This window comes from Fringilla coelebs, assembly GCF_963513975.1.
Source record: "Fringilla coelebs genome assembly, chromosome: 3".
NCBI lineage: Eukaryota > Metazoa > Chordata > Aves > Passeriformes > Fringillidae > Fringilla > Fringilla coelebs.
Genome location: NC_140030.1, coordinates 55,236,518 through 55,258,851, shown reverse-complemented (window position 1 = coordinate 55,258,851; position 22,334 = coordinate 55,236,518). Strand labels below are relative to the sequence as shown.

The following is a 22,334-nucleotide window of genomic DNA, read 5'->3' as shown; positions in this document are numbered from 1 at the left end:
TATCAATAAATAATGCAATGGCTGAATAAATTCAATATTGATAAATACAAATCAACACAAACCCTACCGTAATTACACATTCACAATAATGGTCTGTCGATGAGCTATTGCTACCCAGGGGAAAGATCTTGCAATCAGTGTGAGTATTTCTCTGAAAATTTCATCTTAGTTCAGGGCAATGATCAAAAAGCTAAACTGAATGTTATGAATTATTAGGAAAGAAATAGAAAATATAAAAGAAAACATCATCACGCCAGACTACATGTGACTCTGGAACGATAACGTTGTCTTCGGTCACAACAGTCCAGAAGGGCACGAGAGGTGTAAAAATGGCCAGCAAGGATAAAAATACAGAAATATAAAATGGTTCCCATATGAGAAGAAAACACACTCAAATAGAAGAGAAATAGCAATGGGTTTTCTGTGTTAGTAAGGAGTTCTAAATTCAGCTAAAGTGCAAGGGATGAGAATAATTCCCTGTGCCAGGGGTGGGAAGGATACTGTTGAAGCATGAAAATCCCCTTGGGCTTTAAAAGAGCAATCTGCACATATTATCACCCTCAGTAGGCTCTTGTGAATTTACCAAGCCTATGATTGTGTTTTTGTTGGTAATCCAATCTCAGCTTGATAACAATGGTTTTCCTGTATGTGATCAAATGAATAGTACAGCAATTTTCCAAAGCCCAAGGAGTAAGGATAACAAAGGTCACATATTTTGCAAACTGGCCAAATAAAGCATTTATAAAATTTCATACTTTAAAAGACAGAGCTTTACAGCTGGGGCTTTCCTAAAGTGGCTGTGGTTTTAGTATCAACCCACAGTGGATTTCCTGTCATCCAGTCATTCATCCCCCAAGTCATTTAAAGATTTTCCACCAACAAGATCCTTCTGCAGTAGGTTCCACAGGTTGATTATCTACTGTATTCTAAACCCTTCTTCTGTTTGTGCCCTGCCAGCTTCCTCTAATGTACCTTACAATATTTTGAAAGGATCCAGGCTGTTGAAGCAGTGAGTAATAACACAGACCCAATCTGCTGGCATGTCTTCAAGAAGGACCATAATTTAATAGAAGATAATTAGGAAAGGAGCATAACAGAAAAGCAATATGAATGATGCATTCTCTCCAGTTAGCAGCTTTGGTGCACTAAAAAGAACCAGACTTTCTCCTATCTCTGGCAGTGCTACTTCACTCCCAAAGCCCAAAGTGGAAAAAAAAAAAGTGTAATTTCAATTCTAATTATTATCCAGGCAATGTTTCGTCCTGATCTAATAGCACACTAAAAAGGTTTTCTTTCAAAATAACTCTTTGCTTTCTGCAATCACAATCTATCATGCATCTGTTTGGTCCAAAGTATTGCATTTGACTCTCTGGTCTAGTTGAAATACATCTGCCCTGGGATGGTGTAAATTACCCAGGCTGCCTGCCTGTGAAGAGGTGATCTTGCCCAAGGAACCACATCTATGCCAGGCACAGGCACATGGCTGTTCTTCAGTTGGAGGCCATGATGCCTCAGCTGGAGGCAAATCGTCCCAAGGGATGAGGTTTTGCCATGTCCTGCCTCAAAAAAGAGAGACAGAGCTGCCCACCAACCCGTTTCTGGGAACATCTCCCTGACCTTGGCAGCCAAACATTTCGGATTTGGCACAGCAATACAAGGACAGCTGTCAGTTTGAGTATCAAAGAGCTTTGGGGAAGGCTTGCTACAGGATGCTAAGAACACAGTGTAGTATGAGCCTGGCCATCTCCTGTGCACATTGTGGGTACAGATTCATGGCCTAGCAGGGCATAAGAGCAACCCAAGCCACTCCACATTTTGCAGCCCAGCTCTGCTTCTGTGAGAGCTGGGACTATACCAAATAGCACTCAAAGAATTGTTGTGAATTAGGACTGAGTTTTTCTTTTGCTCATTAGTTCACTTACAACTTCAACTGTCTTTTATTATCATCTTGGGTCTCTTCTCTGTTCTTTGGAAATGATTTTCATTTTTGCTAATTAGGCTAGTAATCACAGCTTCCAGCTCCAGATGCAACTTCCCACTCACAAAGTCCCTTAAGGGTTGATTGCTGGAAACTGGGAGGATGTGCCAGGGAAAGAAACACTCAGCTGAAGCAGCCACTGCTCCTACAAGCAGGAACATGGCTCTTTGTGCTCAGTTCTTACAGTTTCATGAGTAAAGCAGGGGGAGAAATTTTTGGTTTAAAGTGATATGTTAATGCCTGTAAACTACAGCCATGTGTACTACCTGTTAAGGCAGGAGACAGGTTTCCTATTCTCATTTGGTTCTGGAACCACAGAATATTCTGAGCTGGAGGGGGCCCATAAGGGAAAAAGTCAAAAACAGAAAAAAGATGTTGAGTTTCTCTAATGTTTTTGTGACACAAAAAACTTGGCTGAATATCCTTGCATAATTTTTCGTATGATTTTTGGTCCCATAAAAAGCAACACTGTGACTTGTGTAATGAATTTATAAATATGCTTGCAGGTTTATTTTGCCATTATTTAACAGTGTTTATCCCAGAGGCTCAGAACAAGGTTTCTAAAGCTATTCGGTATTGGCCTTAGTATACTTTTATTTCTGTTAATGCAAATGCGATACCCTGGTTATATTTTTCCAGAGACTTCTAAGGAAATTTACCTCACTTGGGTAGCAAGGGTATTTTCCATTTTTAAACACACTCTAAAGTAGTCTGATTAAAAACAGGGCTATTTTAGACATCATGCCAGCAGCCCACTCTATAAACAACAGCCTAATAAATATTTACTGGTTCAGTTTTGGGATTCTACTTCTTTCTCTGTCCTTTCAATGGAGAAATCTGGGTGATTAAAGACCCTCATGACGATTACTTTGGTTTGAAATCAGATTCTCTAGATCTGGTGTTTCCTAGCCCAGGTTTGCTCAGCTCCTGGGTGTGCTGCCACTCTGAGCCTCTATTTCTCTCCAATAAAGAGCCTGATGGTGTTCACATGAATGGGCAAAACTCTTCTTGTCATGTAACTTACATGACATTGACTTCTGCAGCAGCAGAACAAAGTGCATGCAAGTGCTTTGTGCATAGCCCGGTGTGTCTGCTTGTACAATTAATAAAACTTTGAGACAGTGGCTAAATCCACTCTAATTTCTTTGGAAAGCTTCTTAATATATTTGTGTGATTTCCAGGCTAAGTGTTAAAAGGATTATGAAGTTTCTTTAATATCAGGAGAGTTTAACACAGGTGCTGCAACATGTTCACACCAGACTGTGCTAGGTCTATGTTGGGCTTGTGTTTATTTTTAAACGGGTCTCACACAAACCTTCAAATCTAAAAAACATGGTGAGTGAAGGGTGAATTTCACAAACAGCTGAACTGAGCATTCCCAAGTGGCACAGCCCCCACCAAATGACTTCCAAGTAAACCAGAGGAAGGAGAAGACGACATGCAATATGAAGATTTTATCTGTGTGTTCAGAGTCCATTGCCGCAAGGTTCCATTTGATTTTGTCCCTAGGCTTCCTGTGCCTCTGTGACTAATCCTCTGGGGCCAGCTGTGGCTAAAGCAAGCTTCTCTTGGATTTCTCTGGAGTGAGGGAAGGAGACAGTGTGAGGAAAATTCCAATATTTTGGCAGAGCCAAGGGCTCTGAGATTACATTCAAGAATAATGATTAACAAATGTTAGCTAACACTTCTCTGAAACCTCCTTATCTAATTCCTGCAAGGACCAGTCTGGAATACCAATAGTAACATTAATCCACCCATGCATAAGCTAATGCAGTATTTGGATGGAAATGTCTGCTGGTGTGGAGCACAGCCCACATGACAGATGTGGATGTGGTGAGGCTGCTGGGCACATTGTGTCTCTCCCAGCCTGGGAACAAGGTCTCATGTTGACAGCTGCCCTGTGCAGCTCTGAAGAGGCTGGATGAAGGACGTGAGATGGGGTGGCAGGAGGTCAGCAATGCAGGAGTCGCTGGCTCACACAGCTGGTGCACCAGCACTGCTGGAGGGGGTGGCAGGTGGCTCAGCACCACGGAGACTTTGGTCCAGGGCGCTCTGGAGACTGAGTTCTCTCCTCCTAACTCATGGCCACCCAACCAGCAGAGAGATTTTTGGGTGGGAAGCATATTAAAGCTTAGATTAGTAGTTTGTAAAACCCCATTTTTTAATGTGTTAGGTAATAAACAGTCATTTTATGCTTTAGAGTTGTGCATGTCCAGTTTGTGGAGTCTCTTTATGGCTGGTTAAAGATGCCCAAACAAACAGAGCTGAAAGAGAGGCCATAACACATTTTGAGCCAAGACCTGATCATGTTCACTTTCCCAGCCCAGGTTTTGTGTGCTGGTGGTGTAGGCTTGCTGCCCCAGTTTGGTGCAGCACACTGCCCTGCCCAGAGGCCAGGCTCCCCACACACAGCCTTTTAGCCTCTCTTCGTGACCCTGATGACTTCACTGACTGCAGATAAGATCCCTTCCCTTTGATCCCATGGCCTCCAGCCTCTGCTACTCCATCACACTCACCAGTGTAAATTATGAATGTATATAAATTATTAATTCATGTGGATGATCCAGAAACACTACAGCAGTAAAGAACCCAGAGATTTAGTAAGTAACCATGAAGGAGCATCTCTGCAGTTATGAGAGATGAAAAGTGGTCTTCCAAGAGTCTGAGGTTACAGGATGGCAACAAGACAAGACAAATTGATCTGTGGCTTCTCCGTACTCATCTTTTCTGTAACTAAATCCATCACTTAATCCAGTGATGTTCCATAATGTGTTTTGTCCATGTTATTTTCAAAGTAGTACTTCCTTATACACTGAAAGTACAAAAACTGTCTAGTATACAACTAAGAAAGTGAATTTCCAGTCTCTCAAAAAATGCATTACTTCATTTCCTTTTTTATAATCTTAAGATAAAAAATCAGGTGGGTGTTCTCTGTCTTTTGGTGCCCTTCCTGTATCTCTAGAAAAAGTATTACCATGTCTACATGGAAAATTGTAGAATAAATACGTAACAGGCAGGTCACTGACAATGTTAGCTCAATGAACACTGAATCTATTTTTCTAAGTTTTCTACATCTACCACTAAAAGCAGTTTCAGTTATGTTTCCTTGATTAACACTTACTTTAAGTGCAATGGAACTATACAGGTGAGACTTGTCCCTGCACTTGAAGTTTTACTGGGATGGATGGATGGATGAAATTAAGAATATCTGGACTTAATAAAAAGTAAGGTTTTTCTGTTTTTTCCTTTTTGCACCTTCACTTTTGAAACACCTTCCTTACCTCTGCAGAATTGTTAATTTAGGATGTTGCTTTTGCCATTCTCCACATATTCCCTTAGTTAACAATCATTCTACAAACAACAGCATCCATCCCAGTCCAGTGATACATCTAATTTTAGAGAACAATGGTAAAGAAGGTTTTAATTTATCATGTTATCATATTTACTTGATGAGTCAGCCTGGTTTGGCTGTGGATCCTTTTTGTTAATTAACCTAAATAAGTTTGCTGATGGTTGTATTGAAATTTCCTGTACTTAGCCAGAACAAGGCTTGATGTTGCAGCCATCACCTCAAGCCATTTGCAAACATTCAGTCATCCATTTGTTTCTGGAGGAGGGAGGTTTGTTGCCCACTCTGCTCTGCTGGCCTCAGAATTTAAGATCATTTGCAATTAATTTCCTGTAGCTCTCTGGACATTTAAGGATTTGACTACTTATTCCACTTTGACGGAAGTTGGATAAAGTAAGGGGTGTTTTAGCTTCATGAAAATTGTTCCAAATTATGGTCATGTAATAGTTTAATTTGTGAAAATTAATTTTCACAAATTAATTTTGATTCTTCTGTAAGTTTTCCCATAGTGACAAGGGGTAACTTCTGAAAGTGATGAAGGTTCAGAGGACCTACACTGTGATAAATGGAGCTTCAAATGCACACTTTGTTCCTTTGCTCTTCCTGCTCCTCTAGAGATCATCTCCCTGAACTCTGCCTTGACTTTACCTTGACTTAGCCTCTATCCTGCAATATTTCTTGTAACCCTTCACTTCAGCACTCTGCTAGATTGACCACATGCTCATTCAGCCCTCTTCCTTGGATGTATCTGGTTGGAAAATGGGACTGGGAAAGGGGACATTTGCCTGTACAGCACAGCAGAGTGACAAACACAAGTGTTCATTATTTGACTGACCAGATGCAGAGAACCCTATTGTTTTGCCTCATTTCATCCTCTATTCTTCTAAACATTTGGATTTACTATTTTTTTTTTTCACACTGGCAGCTACCTTTGAATTTTATCATTAGTTGCTGGTATTTCTTCTTTGTTTTGTTTTTCTGTTATGTTTTGTTTTTCTGAGTTATGACCAAAGTTAAATCATATCAGCATGTTTTCTTCTTATCCTCTGAGTGTTTCAGAGCCTGAAGTTCTCGCTATGGCTAAGAAATGGAAAAAAATAATTAAAGTAAAATGTATTCTGGAAATGCAATGTTTTCTCTGAGTTTTAATTCAAATTGCTAAAAATTCCCACTAGAATCTCTAGAGTCAATCTTGACCTCAAATCATCTCTGCCTTTCTTATATGAAAGAGAACCAGCTTTTATTTCAGATAAGCGTCTACTGAAATCCCCATGTGTAATTTTTTAATTATCTCCTCTTAACTACCATAATTCTGCATTTTGGATTGGTTTAATCCTTAATCACCACGAGAAAAAAGGGGCTTTATTTTCCAGCAATGAGAAGAGTTCCTTGAAGAAGCAGTTCCACATCCCAGTCTCTGCTAATGCATTTTTCATCCAAGAGTCACTAAACAAAGAACATAAACAGCAGAGGGACCAGAGACCACAAACCAGCAGTCAAACTCCAGTCTCTTGCTGCAGAATTATTTGCTTATCAATGCCAGAGTGCCCTTTTTGCTATGCCAGGAATGGCAGGCATATCACTTTTTGTTTTCCCTTGTACTGTTCTAATTATTCCTCCACTATGAGTGTGTTTTATTCCTCAGCCCAGTCGTCTCTTGGGACTGATTTTCATTCAGTACAAATGTTCTCATTATAAAGGCTTAACATGAGGAGCATATAAATGAGAAGATGAGTGCATGCTAAGAAGTTGCTTATACAGAAACTATTGATCAAAGGAACAGCAGAGTAAAACACATGTCAGCATTAACGTGCTCCTACTTCCATGGTTCAAACACTTTCCATTCCCATAAGAATAGTGTGACTCCTTGCCTCTGAAACCAGGCCAGGAAAAACTTCAAGTGAAAAAAAAAAAGTGCACAGCATTTCTATAGAAGATTATGGTACAGCACTAAAGAGCTCTTTGAAAGCATGTGCACCTTCATCAGTCTCAGGGATTACCCCGTCACTACGTGAACACTTACAGAAGAATCAAAATTCAAAAAGGTTTTCACAAATTAAATTATTACATGACCATGACTTGACACAATTTTCATGAATCTAAAACACCACTTACTTTATCTAGCAGCTCACTAGTCATGCAGTTGACCCACTCACCATGTCATTTCTGGGAGCTGCTGTTGTCCAGCGGTTTTGGGCTGGATCAGACAGTAGTCACTGCTAGATGAAGACTTCAGTGAACAGTCATGTAAGCCCTCCTTCGACCTCTGGCCTGTTGAGTGAGACCAGAGGTGTCTCTGCAAAGACACCAATCTCCTTGGGATTTCAAAACAATTTCTCCCCTCCTTCAAAGGGATGGAAACAGCTGAAAGCCACAGTAGCAGTTCAGCCCCTCATTTTTTTCAGATCAAGACAATATACCACTAATAGCTGAACCGTGGCCCAGGGTGTTCACTGATAAAATATTGTTTTGAAAAAGATTGTGCAAAACCAAGTCTAAGGCTAAAAACAGTTTGTCTCAGGTGTTTGGCTACCAGGCTCCACCTGAGACAAACAGATTTCTTACTGCCTTCCACTAGGCTGCAGCCAGCTCTACAGGTAGTATTTAATCTGCAGTGAAAAAGTTTCAATTTACACTTCATTCCACAAGCATATTCTTGGACATAATTGGAAAAAATTAAATGTGTGTTTTTACTAAATTTCAACTTAAAAGTTCCACTGAGGGCAGCGGCCCTGCTCTTCTAATTTTCCTGCTTGCTGACTACATAAATACGTAGGATATCTCTCAAGACTTAAAAAGTCAGAATTCTAACAAGAATATGTGAGTCATGTCTAGACTGACATAAAAATGAAACAGTATCATTCTTGTCACCAGAATGAAGCATGGCTCACACTCTGATCCATGACACGCTCACATGGTCTTTAGGCTAAAATAGCACACAGAAGTGTGCATAGTTATAATCAGAAACTTCTATAAATATGTAATATGAAGCCTCTTGAATCCTAACTTACAGACTGTATAACCTTGCCAAGAAATAGTATTTTACCAAACAATTCAGTAGGACATCAATAGACATAGGGCATTATCCAGCATGGGTCCCAAAACCTGTATATCTGGATACAGCATTCAAATCTGACCTTAAGCTCCAATCCACTTCAGCTTTAGGTCACCTTAAGTCAGCTCAGAAACACCGTTTAGCTTTGTTCTCACAAAGGCCTTGATGCACATTCAGCTGGTGCATTACCCCTCAGCTACCAGACTGAGCATCCTTATGCCACATGCACCTGTGCTTGGAGACATGGTTTCATGGGTTTCCACAACAGTCTCCCTTCCTTCATCAGAGAATTGGTGTCTGTTAGTCAGGACTTACATGGATTTACTGTCTCTCTAGTTACTCTGTCAACTCTTAAACAGCTCTCATGCACAGCCCAACAGTGTAGGGAATTTATGGCATGGGTTGCTCAGATATCTAATGCATGCCTTCCACAATTTTTTTGGTCTATGCTTGGACCAAGCCTAGATGTCAAGATATTTCTCAGTAAGTCATGGGCAGTTCCAGCTAGATCAGTCCTGGAAGCTGACCTACTGCTTTTAAATCTGTCACAGATAGCTCTACAACCAGCAGTGTAGAAATACTCTTTGAGTATGAGCAAACTGGAAGGTAGAACTGAAAACAAAACATGGACAAACTTGCACCATCTGCTTTGAAATGCCAACACTTTCCTAGAATAACCTGTGCATCACTACCTTAAGACATTCCTCAGAAGAGCTTATTTAAGAAACAGAATTGTTGTCTCAAAATGGTTTGTAAGTGTGAGGAAGGCAACATATTTGTTCTGGTGGGTGCAGCTATGAGCTTCACACCTGCCTATATTAGGTTCAGTCTTTATGTATCTTCATTCTTCAGTGCTCATCTCACAGTTCCACACAAGAGATTTATCCTTCAGTTTGGCAGCCAGGCTTCACTGCCAGTGACTTTGAGAAAGGAAGAAGGGTAAGAAAATGAATCCTGATGCAAGGGTTTTCCCCCCCTATTTTTTGAGTAAATTAACAGTTGTTCTTGTCAAAACCAGAAGTAAAGGCTATTTTAAGAGAACATGAATGATTCAGAAACAAAAGCCCTGTTGATTTTCCTTTCTCAAAACTCAAGATGGGTTTGGTTTGCTTAAACACACATATCCAGAGTCTTTTAAGAGGCTCTGGAGTGTCCCCTATCCCACAGTTCCTGATCCAGTAGAACCTCCCCTTTATGACAGACGCACTCCAGTACATCTCAGATAATGCCTATGCTCAGGACCTCAACCCCCCCAAACATTTTTCAGAGCTGCTATTCTCGATGCCATCCATCGAGAACTGAATGAGCAGGATCTCAAATAATGAGGTCACCTATCAAAGTGCCTGGACATAAATGCAGTGATTAATTTCCACAGTTTTACTTGAAACATGAGAACAATGACTGTTACAAGCTGAATTATATAAAAAGGCCCTTAATCATGGAAATGACTTGTATAGAGGAATGGGAGATGACAATCCATGATTCAGATATAATACAATAAATTGTTTTCCTGTTTTCACAGCTGAGTGTCTGGTTTTGTGTTCTTATGTGCAAGTAGCATTTAAATTGCTTGACAGCCTATAAAAGCTCCCTCCCAATGATCTCCAGGAATGATTTCAGATTAAGTTTTTTTTTTTTTTAATCTATCATTCTAGAGTATTTTGACACTACTCCTTTAACTTGCACTTCAAGAGTGGACCTCTAGGAAGTTGTAACCAATATTTATTTCTAAACCTGGCCAAGAATTTATAAGACTTTTCCTTGAAAACAATAATGACTTGGGCCTAGTTTATCTGCATGATTTCAGCAGCCAAATGCCAGAGCAGCATGTTGGCACAACACCCTGTAGTTAATTTAATGGTGTGATTCACTGGAGCACTGTTTCTCTCCTGTAACTCTTATTTGCAAGCACTTAATTCTATTCAAGTCGATTTGAAAACAGGTGAAAACGTACAGAGTGCAAAGGAAAAATATTTTATTGTGAACATGGCATGTAAAAGATGGGTTTCAGAATATACTGTTACATATCAAATGAGGAAAAAAAAGCTCTGATGTGAGATAAATGAACAGTGCTTGAGACAAATGAAGAACATGCACACAGCTGTTCTAACAGTACAATTCTGATACCAATCACAACATATTATATAGCTTTTATGACAATGTTTATAAAAATTGCAAATATTGGACCTACTCCTGCATTGTTGTCCATCATCCAAATCTTCAGTGAATCTTGCAGGTGTGTGGAGGGAACAATGAAGCAAACTGACACTCCACCTCAGGCAGCAGAAAGTAGAGATGGAGGAACATCAAAAACAAAAGACAAAAACACCGTTCTACAAAAGTAAAAAGGCAAATATTATCCCAAGTAATATTATTATTTGCACAAGAAATCTTAATTGCAGCATCCTGACTCCATTAAAGCCAACAACAGTATGCCATTGAGATCAGTGGAGCCTGAATTTCATACTGAAATTTAAAACATTCTTGCTTTAGTGTAAACATCAGCAGGAACTAAATGTCAGCATCTATACAAGTATTCAAGTGCTGTTTAAAAAAACAATAAAAAACATACAATGCTAACCCAAAATGCCAGTACATATACAAAAGGCAGATAATTAAAAGAGGAATTTTTTCCCCAAATATACATTTTGAAGTATTTAAAACCACCAGTTTTTTAGTACTTGTACATCATTGTTAGGGTAGGAGTATATGAGAAAAAAACTGAGTTATTTACAATGATAAAGGAAGGGCACAGTGTTTGCTCAGATCTATTTGAAACCAGTATTTTCTACTTTGGAGTCATGACATATACCTGCACATTCAAACAGGTTTCAATGCAATGTTGAGAAGTGGCTATACTTCATTATTATGAAATACAACCCTTCTGTACAAGTATTTCAGCATGATTCCTCATGAGACATTTATACCCATTCACATTTTCACTTTAAAAAAACCCAAACAAGCCAACCTAAAAAATTTCTTGCCACAACATTTTGTTTTTAAACAACCTGGTGAGATTTTCCACAACGGCAATTTACAGTCATGCATTTGGAGACTCCAAGTCAATACAACTTTTCCATTTACTGTTAGAGTTGTGCCTGTCTTCAAAGAGTTCTTTGCTAATTTTTGTGCGGATCTCAGGACTCGTTAACAGCTCCTTTATCTGATTCAGCCTGGGTAACAGGGCCTGCGCTTCTCTGCGTAAAGCTTCCTTTACTAAGTCTGCTTCATGGCTCTTTCCTAGAGGAAAACAACAATATAATACATTTTATAACAACTAATGTGATTTAGAATCATTAATGTTCAGAGATAAAGAGATCATATCTGGTTTGGACAGTAGTAAGTGCTCAGTGTTTCACCCATACTCATTTTTTATAAAAAGGTATTTCATCAAAAAATATAATTTACATCAACAAATGCTACCAAAATGTAAAGAACAGTACAGCATCACATTTAAGGGAAACTCCTGCCTTATTACATACTGTGTAATAGTATCTGCGATGAGTATCTGCAGTGGTAATTTTTAGCTTGGTATTGACTGCTGTTGACTAGGAAACAGCACGTGCTCTCACATGGAGCAAGCAGCCCTGCAGCGCTGCCAAACCCTCGGGCGCAGGGCATCGCTTCCACTTTTGGCAAGGCTTCATCCACAGTCATCCACGACAATCCAAATGACAAATGCAAAATGTTCAGTTTCTCCTCAAAAACCAGAAAGGGACTCTTGGTATCAAAAGCAAGTGAAGACTGGAGCTGCCGGCTTCACCACTCTTGTCTTTTTTCCACCGTCCATCCCTCCCAGCATTCAGCAGATTTTCAGCAGTGCAAGCACATATTAAACCAGTAGACAGTGTCCTTCAATTCAGAACAAACTTTTGATAAGAGACTCACAAAGCAGAGTGCCTGACACCCAGCACCACTTTGCAAATTTCAGCAGGGAGCGGAACATGTTTTTGTAGTTATTCTTGGTGGGATGTTTGCTCCCAGGCTTTTTGCACAGCGCTCACTTGCTGTTATCATTGTCGCTCTCATTCTTGCTGCCGCTCGCTGCTTCCTCAGTTTTTGCAGGGCTCCCATCAGTCTGCCTGCTTTTGTTTTGTGTTTCTTCTAAATACTGCTGCACAGCCTTCAGCACTGCGTTCTCCACCAGCCTTTTGCTGAGGCTCACCAGCTCTGCATCGTCTGGCTCTGCTGCTTGCTTTTCACCTATGCATCACAACAGACAAGAGAAGGAATTCATTGCCATGCAAAGACAGTAGCTGTGATTGTATCAGAAGCTTCTGACTTGAGCTGGATTCTAAGTTATTAGCCTCTTCCTGATTGTAAAAAGTAATTTTTCCCCCCCTCAAGCTCCAAACTAAAGTGCTCCATAAAGATGTGTACATGCATTAGATCAAAGATATTTCACTGCTCATGTTTCTTATAAAACTGCAGCAAATGCCAGCGGCTAATGTTATAAGCCCTCATTCAGCATGGAAGAGTAAGTGTGCAAATTTCATTTTTTTCTGGCCAATGATCACCACTGAGATCAAAGCAAAGATCACAGAATATTCTGAGTTGGAAGGGGCCCATAAGGACCATCAAATCCAACTCTTAAGTAAATGGCCCTTAAGGGAATCAAACTCACAACCTTGGCATTGTCAGCCCTATGCTCTGACCAACTGAGCCAATCTTAGGGTCATATATAGCGTGAGGCATATTTACACTTTAGCAGCATTCCTAAATTTAGGTGCCACCGTTTTGTGGTTTTGCTTAATAAATCTAAATCTATTTATTAATTTCTAATAATTCAGGAGTTTCTCACAGGAAAAATTAGTAAAACACTCAAAACACAGGTTACAAGTATTTTTCTAAACAAAGCATAAAACTAATAAAAAACATATAGTCCCTCCCTGCCTCTCTTCTGTCTCCTGTCTTAAAGCTCTAACATCAAAAGATTGCAAGTTCTAGCAGTCCATTCTTAAATATCTGCTGATAAAAACAAGAAGCTGAAATTTCCCTGTTTTGCTAAAACTTCATATGAATAACATATGCAACAAACAACTATATGCATAGTGAGGATTCTCATACATCATTACCTGTAATTTGAAATGGTGCTTTTCCATGACACATTTTCCTAATAAACTATAAACCCTACTGCAGAATCCTCCTTTCATGAAGAATTTGTTGTAGGAAAAGCAAATTTTATTGTCCAATTCTCATTGGTCATGCCATTTGCTATTTCACAGTCCCCTGCACTAGGTAAATAACTGTTTCCCTCCATCTGTATTTAAAGGTCATACATTTCATGTCCTCTTCAGGCATTTGCATTCTGTGACCAGTAATAAGAGGCTGCTTTGTCACATGCATCTGGTGAAAGAGATATTATTGTATGCTCTCAGCACAAAGCTTTGTACTGTTCAATTACCTAAATTTGTCATTTTTCATACATGTAAATTTATTAAAGTTTTCCAGAACATTTAGATAACAGTTATGAAAGACTTTTATTAGTCTTCCTAGTGTACTGCACAACCTTGGAGTGATTTCACTGATAAAGCATAATTCATAAGGGGATTCAAGGAGGAGCGAGAGAAGCAAACAAAACTCTTCATATTCAGAGGCAGGGCTTCTATTAGCTGTTAATCTGAACATTCTGCACTGGAACAGTAGCTCTTCCAGTTCTGGGCCTCCACAGCACTGTTAGTATGGGCAAGGAAGGACTGAGCTCTCCCCCTGAAGAATCATCAGACTACATCTTGGTAAAGCATTTCTTTACATTTTGGAGAAAGCATAGATAAATATTCTAAAGATATTAAAAAGAATATCTAGGGGGATAGTTTTGGTTAAAACCAAATATAAGAATACATCATAAGAATGTATTATAAGAATGTAAATATAAGAAAACATTAAAAACAGAATTATCATTTCCAAGGAGAAATATTTCAGGCTACCGTGCAACAGAGGCAGAGGCACTATTCCCAAAACCAAACAGCTACATACTCCACATTCTCTGACTCACTGCTTACCATATTGCTATCTCTAAATCCTGGGTCTAACTTACAGGAAGGAGGGACTTAATTCACACTCTTCTCTCTGAGGGCACCCAAGGTATTTATGAGCAGCATCTCCTCACAGCTTTTCTGAATTGATCCCACACACTCCTTTGAACGAAGCCCTTAGATTACTGATTTCCTTTGCTTCTAGTAAAGATGCTCAAAAATGTGTTGGTTGCCCTGGTCTATTTAGTCACTAGAAAAAAAATACTTAATGATTATTTAAAGTAAACTGGTTTCCAGTTGCAGAGTTTCTTGATTTTCAGAGTTGCTCATGGGTCACAGAAATCGTTACTCCCACAGGGCTAGTGATCTATCCATGCAACTCAAAAAAAAATCAATGGGAAATATGGTGCTCAGCCACTCTCACACTTGACCCCGCAGTGCTTAATATGCAGAATATGACTAATCAGTCACAGAGGCCTCCAGATACCACACAACAGTACTGATTATATTTACTCACAGTGTAATTTCAGTTGTAGTACATCATGTATTATGCTCTGAAAAAGGCCAGAGCTCTTCTCCCATGAATACTTTCTGCAGAACAGTTCTCATTTACAGATATATGTATAAAATCCATACAGCTACTATTGTGTTTATTATTTCAGAATAAGCAGGTAGCTCACTTATAAGTACTTTCTCATGCATGAAAAATGTCAGATTTTTATAAAACTGTATTTTTATTAGTGCAGTTTATATAGCTACAGAAGAATGGGTTTGTGGGTTTTTGTTTGTTTATTTTTAATATTTTGAGATATTCAAGGCTCATCAAAAGTCTGGGGAGAAGACTGTAGCACCTCCTAAGAGAGCTCTGCACTCCCACTGGAAAGACATCTGACTGACATGTGAATGCAAATGCATCCACATCCTTGCATGAAGATTGTGCTTGGATTTATCCACGCAGCCACCTTGGTGAACAGGCACATGGACTTACATGATTCCCTGATGCTCTGTTTCTATTCTCATACTCCCAAAATAGCAGTAGTGGGAGTGTCTGCAATGCCAGGGTTGGCTGGCAGGTAGCTGGGTACCATTGTATCGCTCCTATTCATGACTGTTGATAAAATTAAACAGGTCATGTAATAAAAACAAGTGTTGAGCATCTATATCTACTTGATAATGTAACACACATCTATCCTGTTTACATCTCTTCTCTCATGCTGCAGCTGCTGCTCGCCTGCTTCTTTGATGAATACAATTCCTTTGCAGCAGGCAAATGCTTCTTTGAGTGCACTAACATTATTTGAATTATTGGAATATCTGTAGAAACCATTGCAGATATGAATGTTTTAAATTCAAAAGGGAGGTTTAAAAATTCACACTTGCAGTGCTTGTAATATCTGTTCTGAAAAGGGAACAGATATACCATAGCACTGTATTTGCATCAATATTGTGACACTACTTTATTTCCGTGCCTGTGAATAAAAAAATTCCAGTCTTCTCCTCAATGTTGTTCACAATAAAAATGAAAAAACCTTTCATTTTGTTTATCCCAAAATTCTCTTCTATAATTTTCAAAATATGAAAACCAATTCATACTCTGTGAACGTACCTCAATGCATTCATGCTGAGCAGCTTTTTTTATTACTAAAACTGAAGCATACCACTTCTCCTGAAATGACCATAATTTTTTACAAAGGGAACTATCAGCTCCACAGACTTATTCAAAAGAGGCTTTATGATCCTACATCCTACTGCTAGCAGTTATGGACATGAACCAGATGCCTGCAACCACAGCCAAATCTGGATTCAAATTCACTGCTGTATCTTTCTACTGGACTAGGTTTACTCTCCAAGTCTACGCCCCCCTACACATTACAAGATTGTGAGCTGAATTTTGAAACACTGTATTGGAACAAATCAGATATCATGGTCCTGGTACAGCATTTTCACGGCTCTGACACAGCCTGTTTAGAGTGCATGTAGGTATCTCAGATTTGGAGAGAGGCAGGACAGTTTGAATCTCTCTATTGTTCACATGATTAGCCCATGGATTGTGATTTTTCTGTAACAGATTTAATTGAAGGAAGCAACAGGGGATCCCTTTTATAGGAAAAGCCAGTTTTACATCCTTTTACCAGCTATGCTCCAAGATAATGTTCTGCAATCCTTCCCTTGTGGCCTCAACACGCTGGGCTTTGTTCTTCCTTCCAACAACCTTTCTTGGCAACAAAACAATGATAACATGGGGAACATTATAAAAGAGACCTTTAGTATTTTGATTAGATGACTGAGACCTGCTGAAAAATTTGGTGGCAGAGGTTCTGCTCTGGGACCTGGGGAGGGCTGTGGTAACAGACATGCCTCTATCTACCTTTTGGGCTATCATAATAATCATTTCTAACACAGTTTTTACAAACTCCACGAACACAAATATGAGCACGTGCCCATATCTAATCAACACAGTAAGCAGAGACAGGAAAGTCACAACTCTGAACATTTCCTTGTTAATTAAGAAGGACTTGCATGAAAAGTCTCTTAAGTGGTCACTTAAGAAATCAACACAAATAAGGCACTGGGAGGAAGGTGAAATGATAATCTCATTATGACATGAGGGTGATGACATTTCTCTTGGTGGATGTTCCCACCTGATGTGGGACATCTAACAAACTTCTTTAGGTTTACATATACTGCTCTATAATTACAGGACTGTCTTACAAAGCAATACCAATCTGTCCTTCATGCTGAATACGTGGTTTCTAGTTGGCTGGAAAGGTTTTTTAAATTTAATTTGGCACACCATGGAACAAACCTGATGAAGTAGGAATTTCTACTAAAGAGGAAATTAAGGGTGTTGCAGCTATTCAGGGAAAGTGGTGCTCTTGCCAGATTCAGTAATGACAACAGGAATACCTGCAGGTCCCTCTGAGCTGCAGACTTGGCAAACATGGCAAAAGTTTGTTTGGTTTCACACAAACCCTTGTGAAGCTCTGATATAAATTTTCTGACCACCTCTAAATGAAGAAAGAGGATATGATCTGCTAAACCTACTCATCCCACTGCAAGCACTAAGGGATGTGATGCCACAGGCAAGAGCCTCCAGAACAAACAAAATTTAAAAAGTTATTCTAGTCCTGGCATACAGGGAGTTCTGTTAAATATCTTGGGCTTATTTTTCTATTAAAAGAGACCTGTTGACAGAGAAATTCCCCAGCTCCTTTAATGCAGTTTAATGCTTAAATTGAACTAATTTACAGGCCAAGTTACAGAAGTGGTTTTACATAGCCACAGTAATATTCACTGTGCAAGATGGCAATGGGAGAACCAAAGGGTTGAGGCAGATTGTGATAGCAAACATCCAGGCAACATTATTCACTCTCCTTCATCATCCACAGTGCTGCCCAGTGCCAGCAGCTCTCAGGAAGAGCAGCTTGGGTCAGCAGGCTGATCAAGGAGAGCAGAAGAGTTGCTCTGCCCTCTAGGATGGTGCCAATGGGGAAGCCTCCTGCTGTTTTCAGAGCCTAAGAAAGAGAGAGAGAGATCAGGCTTCCCGGTTTTCCCAGGGAAAAGCTGAACTCTGGAACACGACAGAGACGTCAGTGCCTTGCCTTCAGTGGTCCTCCAGAAATAATACTGAGAATGTAACACACTACGGGTGACACACAGGCTGCTGCCCCATCAACCTCGGTCACCAGAGACCACAGACAGAGCTGGATGGTTTTGAAGGCACAAAGACCTAGACCCTGCTAAGTCACCAAGCTGAGGGAGGTATAGGCCCAAAAACACAGCTGATAATGAAAAAGGTATCTACAAAGATTTCAACTGTCACAGTCCAAATATTTTGGCAAAACCTTAAAGTCACTGCTTATGGACCTGTCAGACATGAAAATCAAACGTTTACTCACCAGCGTGCCAAGGCAAGTCATTTAATAAAGATTCACTTCTTGTTACTGTTTCCTTATCCTTCCCATAGTCATGGGAACTTCAGGGTCATATCTTTAGGATTCATTTTTTACTATACAGCTTCCAAAGGGATGCTATTTTGGCTGTGACTTTTCCATGCTGCTGTCAAGTATACTAAAAAAAGCAATCTTTTTTGGCCTAAGACAGATTGTTAAACGAGTGTTAATAAGTGAATCTTAACAAGCTGAACCTGCGTTGTTGTTCCTCCTGAGCTCAGAAAAAGGCTCCATACAAACTCATGTTATCACAGTCTCTCACACAGTACATCTCTTTCCCTGGGGAAAGCAATTATGAATGTACTTGTAAGTTATGGACAGAAAAGTCAAATTTTAATCAACATCCATTTTCACTTAATTATTTAAGTTGCAGAAGCATGAGTTGTCAAACACAGCTGCATACTGTTTGAACTGCAAAAGGAAGATGAAATCTTGAAAAAAAAAGAGATGTAATTGCAATTCAAGAGTATGTCCAACAGTGTCCATAAAAAACCATAATAATTTCAATTAATAATTTTAAATGCTGTATCATTATAATGAAAAAAAAAGGTTATCTGCAAGGTGCTTTTAACATCTCTGTAACCAAGCTTAATTAGATTCTGAATCTAATGGAAGAAGGTTAGAATCCCCTCTCTCAGTATGAGCATCTTAAATAGGTTTGAACTGGTAGCAAAACTGCATGCAAAGGCAGTCCAAATAGATGGGTCTAATCCTTTTCCTCCAGAATCCTCCTCTTGAAGGAACTGAACCCACTCCATAAGCAAACTATGAAAATATGTGCTTTCAAACATATGAGTAGGATTGTTGCTGTCTCTCATGGATCAAGTCTACAGAATCTGACCAAATTTGCTAACAGCTTTGGGAAAACTAACAAGACACCCTCAAATCAATTTGAATTTCATTTAAAAACACCCCCTAACATTAAGTACTTATCATAACCTTTCCTATCTCAATCCCCTTTATCTATCATAGATTTTGCCTTAAATAATGTATTTAGTTTTGTTCCTTCTTCCCTCTCTTTTTTTTGGCCACCTAACTTCCACTTCAAATGGAAGAGCTGGAATTTGCTATCAGTTTTTAAACTGATATTGTAAGATGTAGCTGTAGAAATGTTCGCTGCTCTATCCCACAAAAGTTTGTAAACATGAAGCTGACTTTTGATACTTGGAGAGTACTAGTACATAGAAGTTTAGGACTCTCTTTAAATGCTCTGGCCTTGAACCCATAAAACCACTGTTTGGGATCTTCTTCAGGACAAGCTGTTCCTCAACTTCTATTGCTCTCTAAAAGCCCTAAAATACCCACTTGCAAGAACATGGAATCACAGAATGATTTGGTTTGGAAGGAACTTTAAAACTCATCAAGTCCTACCCCTGCTGCGATGGGGGTTTCACTAGACCAGGTTGCTCAGAGCCCCATCCAACTTGGCATTGAACACTGCCAGTGACTGGGCATCCACAACTTCTCTGGAATTATCACCCTCTTTCAGTTTAAACCCATTGTCCTTTCACCACATGGCCTTGAAAAAAGTTACTCTTGATTTCTAAAGAAAAATATTCCAAAGAAAAGATAAGCAACAAATGCAGGCATGTGCTTAGTCATAATAAATTGCTCCGTATCATGGGAGTTTTGATGACCTCAGACATGAAATCAGAATATCTGTAGATAAAGAGTTAAGAATGCTGAAGGTATGATTAAAGCTCACTTAATCTAATTCACAGAAATTTAAAAACTGTTGCTAGAGGACGGCAGAACAAAATCTGTGGGTGAAAAAAATCCTGAAACATTACCATGCCATAGAACTAAATTTAATGCAATCAATCCTTCGCAAGAAAAAACAGACTTTATAATCTAGGGCAAGAAAAAATTGAAAGAATATGAGAGTACTAATTTTTTTCCCATCCTATGTTCTTTATGAATAGAGCAAATAACCTCATTTACTGAACAAGCACCTAATAATCAAAATTAATATTATTTTTGAGTCTGTTTCACCATTAAAATCAAGAATAACTGAGTCCTAATTACTGTTATTAAACCACTGGACCTTACTTCCATATCCTTCCGATGTTAAATATCAAACATTATAAAAGCATTTTCTTTCTGAAACAACACAAAACTCCTTAAAAATCCCACTTCCCTACCTAATACAACACTTTGATGAGAGTAAATCCCTACAGCTCTAACACTGCATTCTAGGAAAATAATAACTCCCCCTCCCTTTCTTCCCCCATATTTCTACTTCCTCAAACTCAGTGAGTCAAAGACTGTTCTAGCAACACTTCAGTGAAATCAATCCAGAAAAATACGTCTGCTATGCCAAAAACTGAACGAATCATCTCAATTTTTACCAATTTACTCTGTACCATAATGGATTGCTCATTACCATGCCTTAAAACTGATAGTTCTCATCTCTTTACATTCCTTTTTCCATTTGCAAATTTTATCTCTACATACATAGTATACAGAGTTCCACACCTTCCTCTTTAGCATCCCAATAATTCCAAATCTGTCTCATAACATCAGTAGAAAACAGCTCATTCACGCCAGCTGGTCTTTTGGGCCTTTATTTCTGTCAGGCTAAACAGTTCTTATTTGGAGTTTCATATATTTTTCTTTGTCCTCTTATTTTAAAGCAGTATTCAGTTCTCAGCCTTTCCTCAATTCAAGAGTAAAAGAATAAAGGGTGGATATTCACGCCATAACCAGTTTTTGCATTTATTTTCATTCTATTCAGACCCAACTGTGTGGTGAAAAGCTGGTACTTTAGTTTGCTCAGCCTTTGTGTTTTCCATACAGAAAAGTTCTCCCATTTTTATATCTGGCTAGAGGGGCCAAGAGACGTTTGTTAAGGATGAGGAGAAGGAAAGATGGGCAATGGTTCTCCTCAAGAGCAGATTATGTCATTCATGATTTTGAGGTTTCCTGAGACAGGAAAGCATATACAACAGTTGCTCAGCATGATGCAATGTGGTTTCAACTCCAAGAATGCAGGTGTAGCTATACACTGAAGGTTACTGTGTGGGGCACCAGAAGCAGTAACCAAGAGCTTTTGAGAACTGGCCTGTCCTCACAGCCTGGGTGCAGCACCACAAGCATCCACACATTCTGCTGCTGATGGAGAAGATTAAACTTGGACAGACTGTAACACATATAATGTTTTTATTTAAAGTCTAATCCTGTACTATTTTCTAATTTTATATCTTCTTTAAAGGTTATGGTTAAAAAAATGCAAAGGGAATAAAATAGATCTTTCAAAGTAAAATGATGCATTTCTTTTAGAATAGACTTATTATTCACTTGTGCTGAAGCAAGCATTACAAGCAGTGACCCCCAAGATCTGGGCTGTATTACACATGGCCCTTCTTCCAAATGTTTCAGATCAATTGTAGCAGAGAACACACAAGCAGTGTATGAGTAAGGGCACACAGGTAGGGGGTTAACATACATTAACATTTATGTCATTAAATCAGAGGATCAACTGTGCTTCAAATCACAAAAACACTACAGCAAATTTCATTTTAACAGAGAAAGGCAAACTCCGTATTTAGAAGGGGGTTCAATCCCTAGAACTCACCTCATCACAGGTTACAGTTTGTAGAACTGCAAGACTAAACTCATCATATTGTGCTGGAAAACCTCTCACATTGTATTAATGAGGTGTATGTGAAAAGCAAAAGAGGATGTGAGAGAGAAAGAAAGGAAAACCTTTTTGACTGCATTAGGCTATACTAGATGGTAATGGATTTTTAAGACAGAAAAAAAAGTATATTTGCTGACTGTACTCAGCCACAGTAAGTGATACAGAAAACATGGCTGTCATATGTTTTTGTTAAATCCTTTTGCTTTGTAGTAAAATGAAAGATTGAATAAAATATCATTTAAAAATTATTGCTAGGATGTGAAACAGAATATCACAAAACTAGACCACAGGGTAAGACAATTTGCCTCTTAGCAAAATGATAGTGAGTCTCTAGTGAGTGAATTGAATTATCCATGCCTGAGGATTATAACTCACAGGAAACTT

The 22,334-nt window shown here is 39.0% G+C and overlaps 1 protein-coding gene across 3 annotated transcripts in view; it reads right to left on the bottom strand.

Moving 5' to 3' along the window:
- Positions 1 to 10,335: 10,335 nt before the first annotated feature.
- The window catches only part of AKAP7 (A-kinase anchoring protein 7), an 81,096-nt gene continuing 69,097 nt past the window's right edge, over positions 10,336 to 22,334 (bottom strand). The window contains exons 8-9 of one of the 3 annotated variants that reach the window (XR_014615984.1): positions 11,865 to 12,585; positions 11,485 to 11,622 (exon numbers count right to left, since the gene is read on the bottom strand). Coding sequence is in view for 2 of the 3 variants with exons in the window: in XM_084201513.1 (XP_084057639.1) it covers positions 12,383 to 12,585 (203 nt within the window). In the remaining variant the exon portion in view is untranslated. Of the gene's footprint in view, positions 12,586 to 22,334 lie in introns of all 3 variants that reach the window. The other 2 variants (XM_084201514.1, XM_084201513.1) reach the window with 2 other exon arrangements.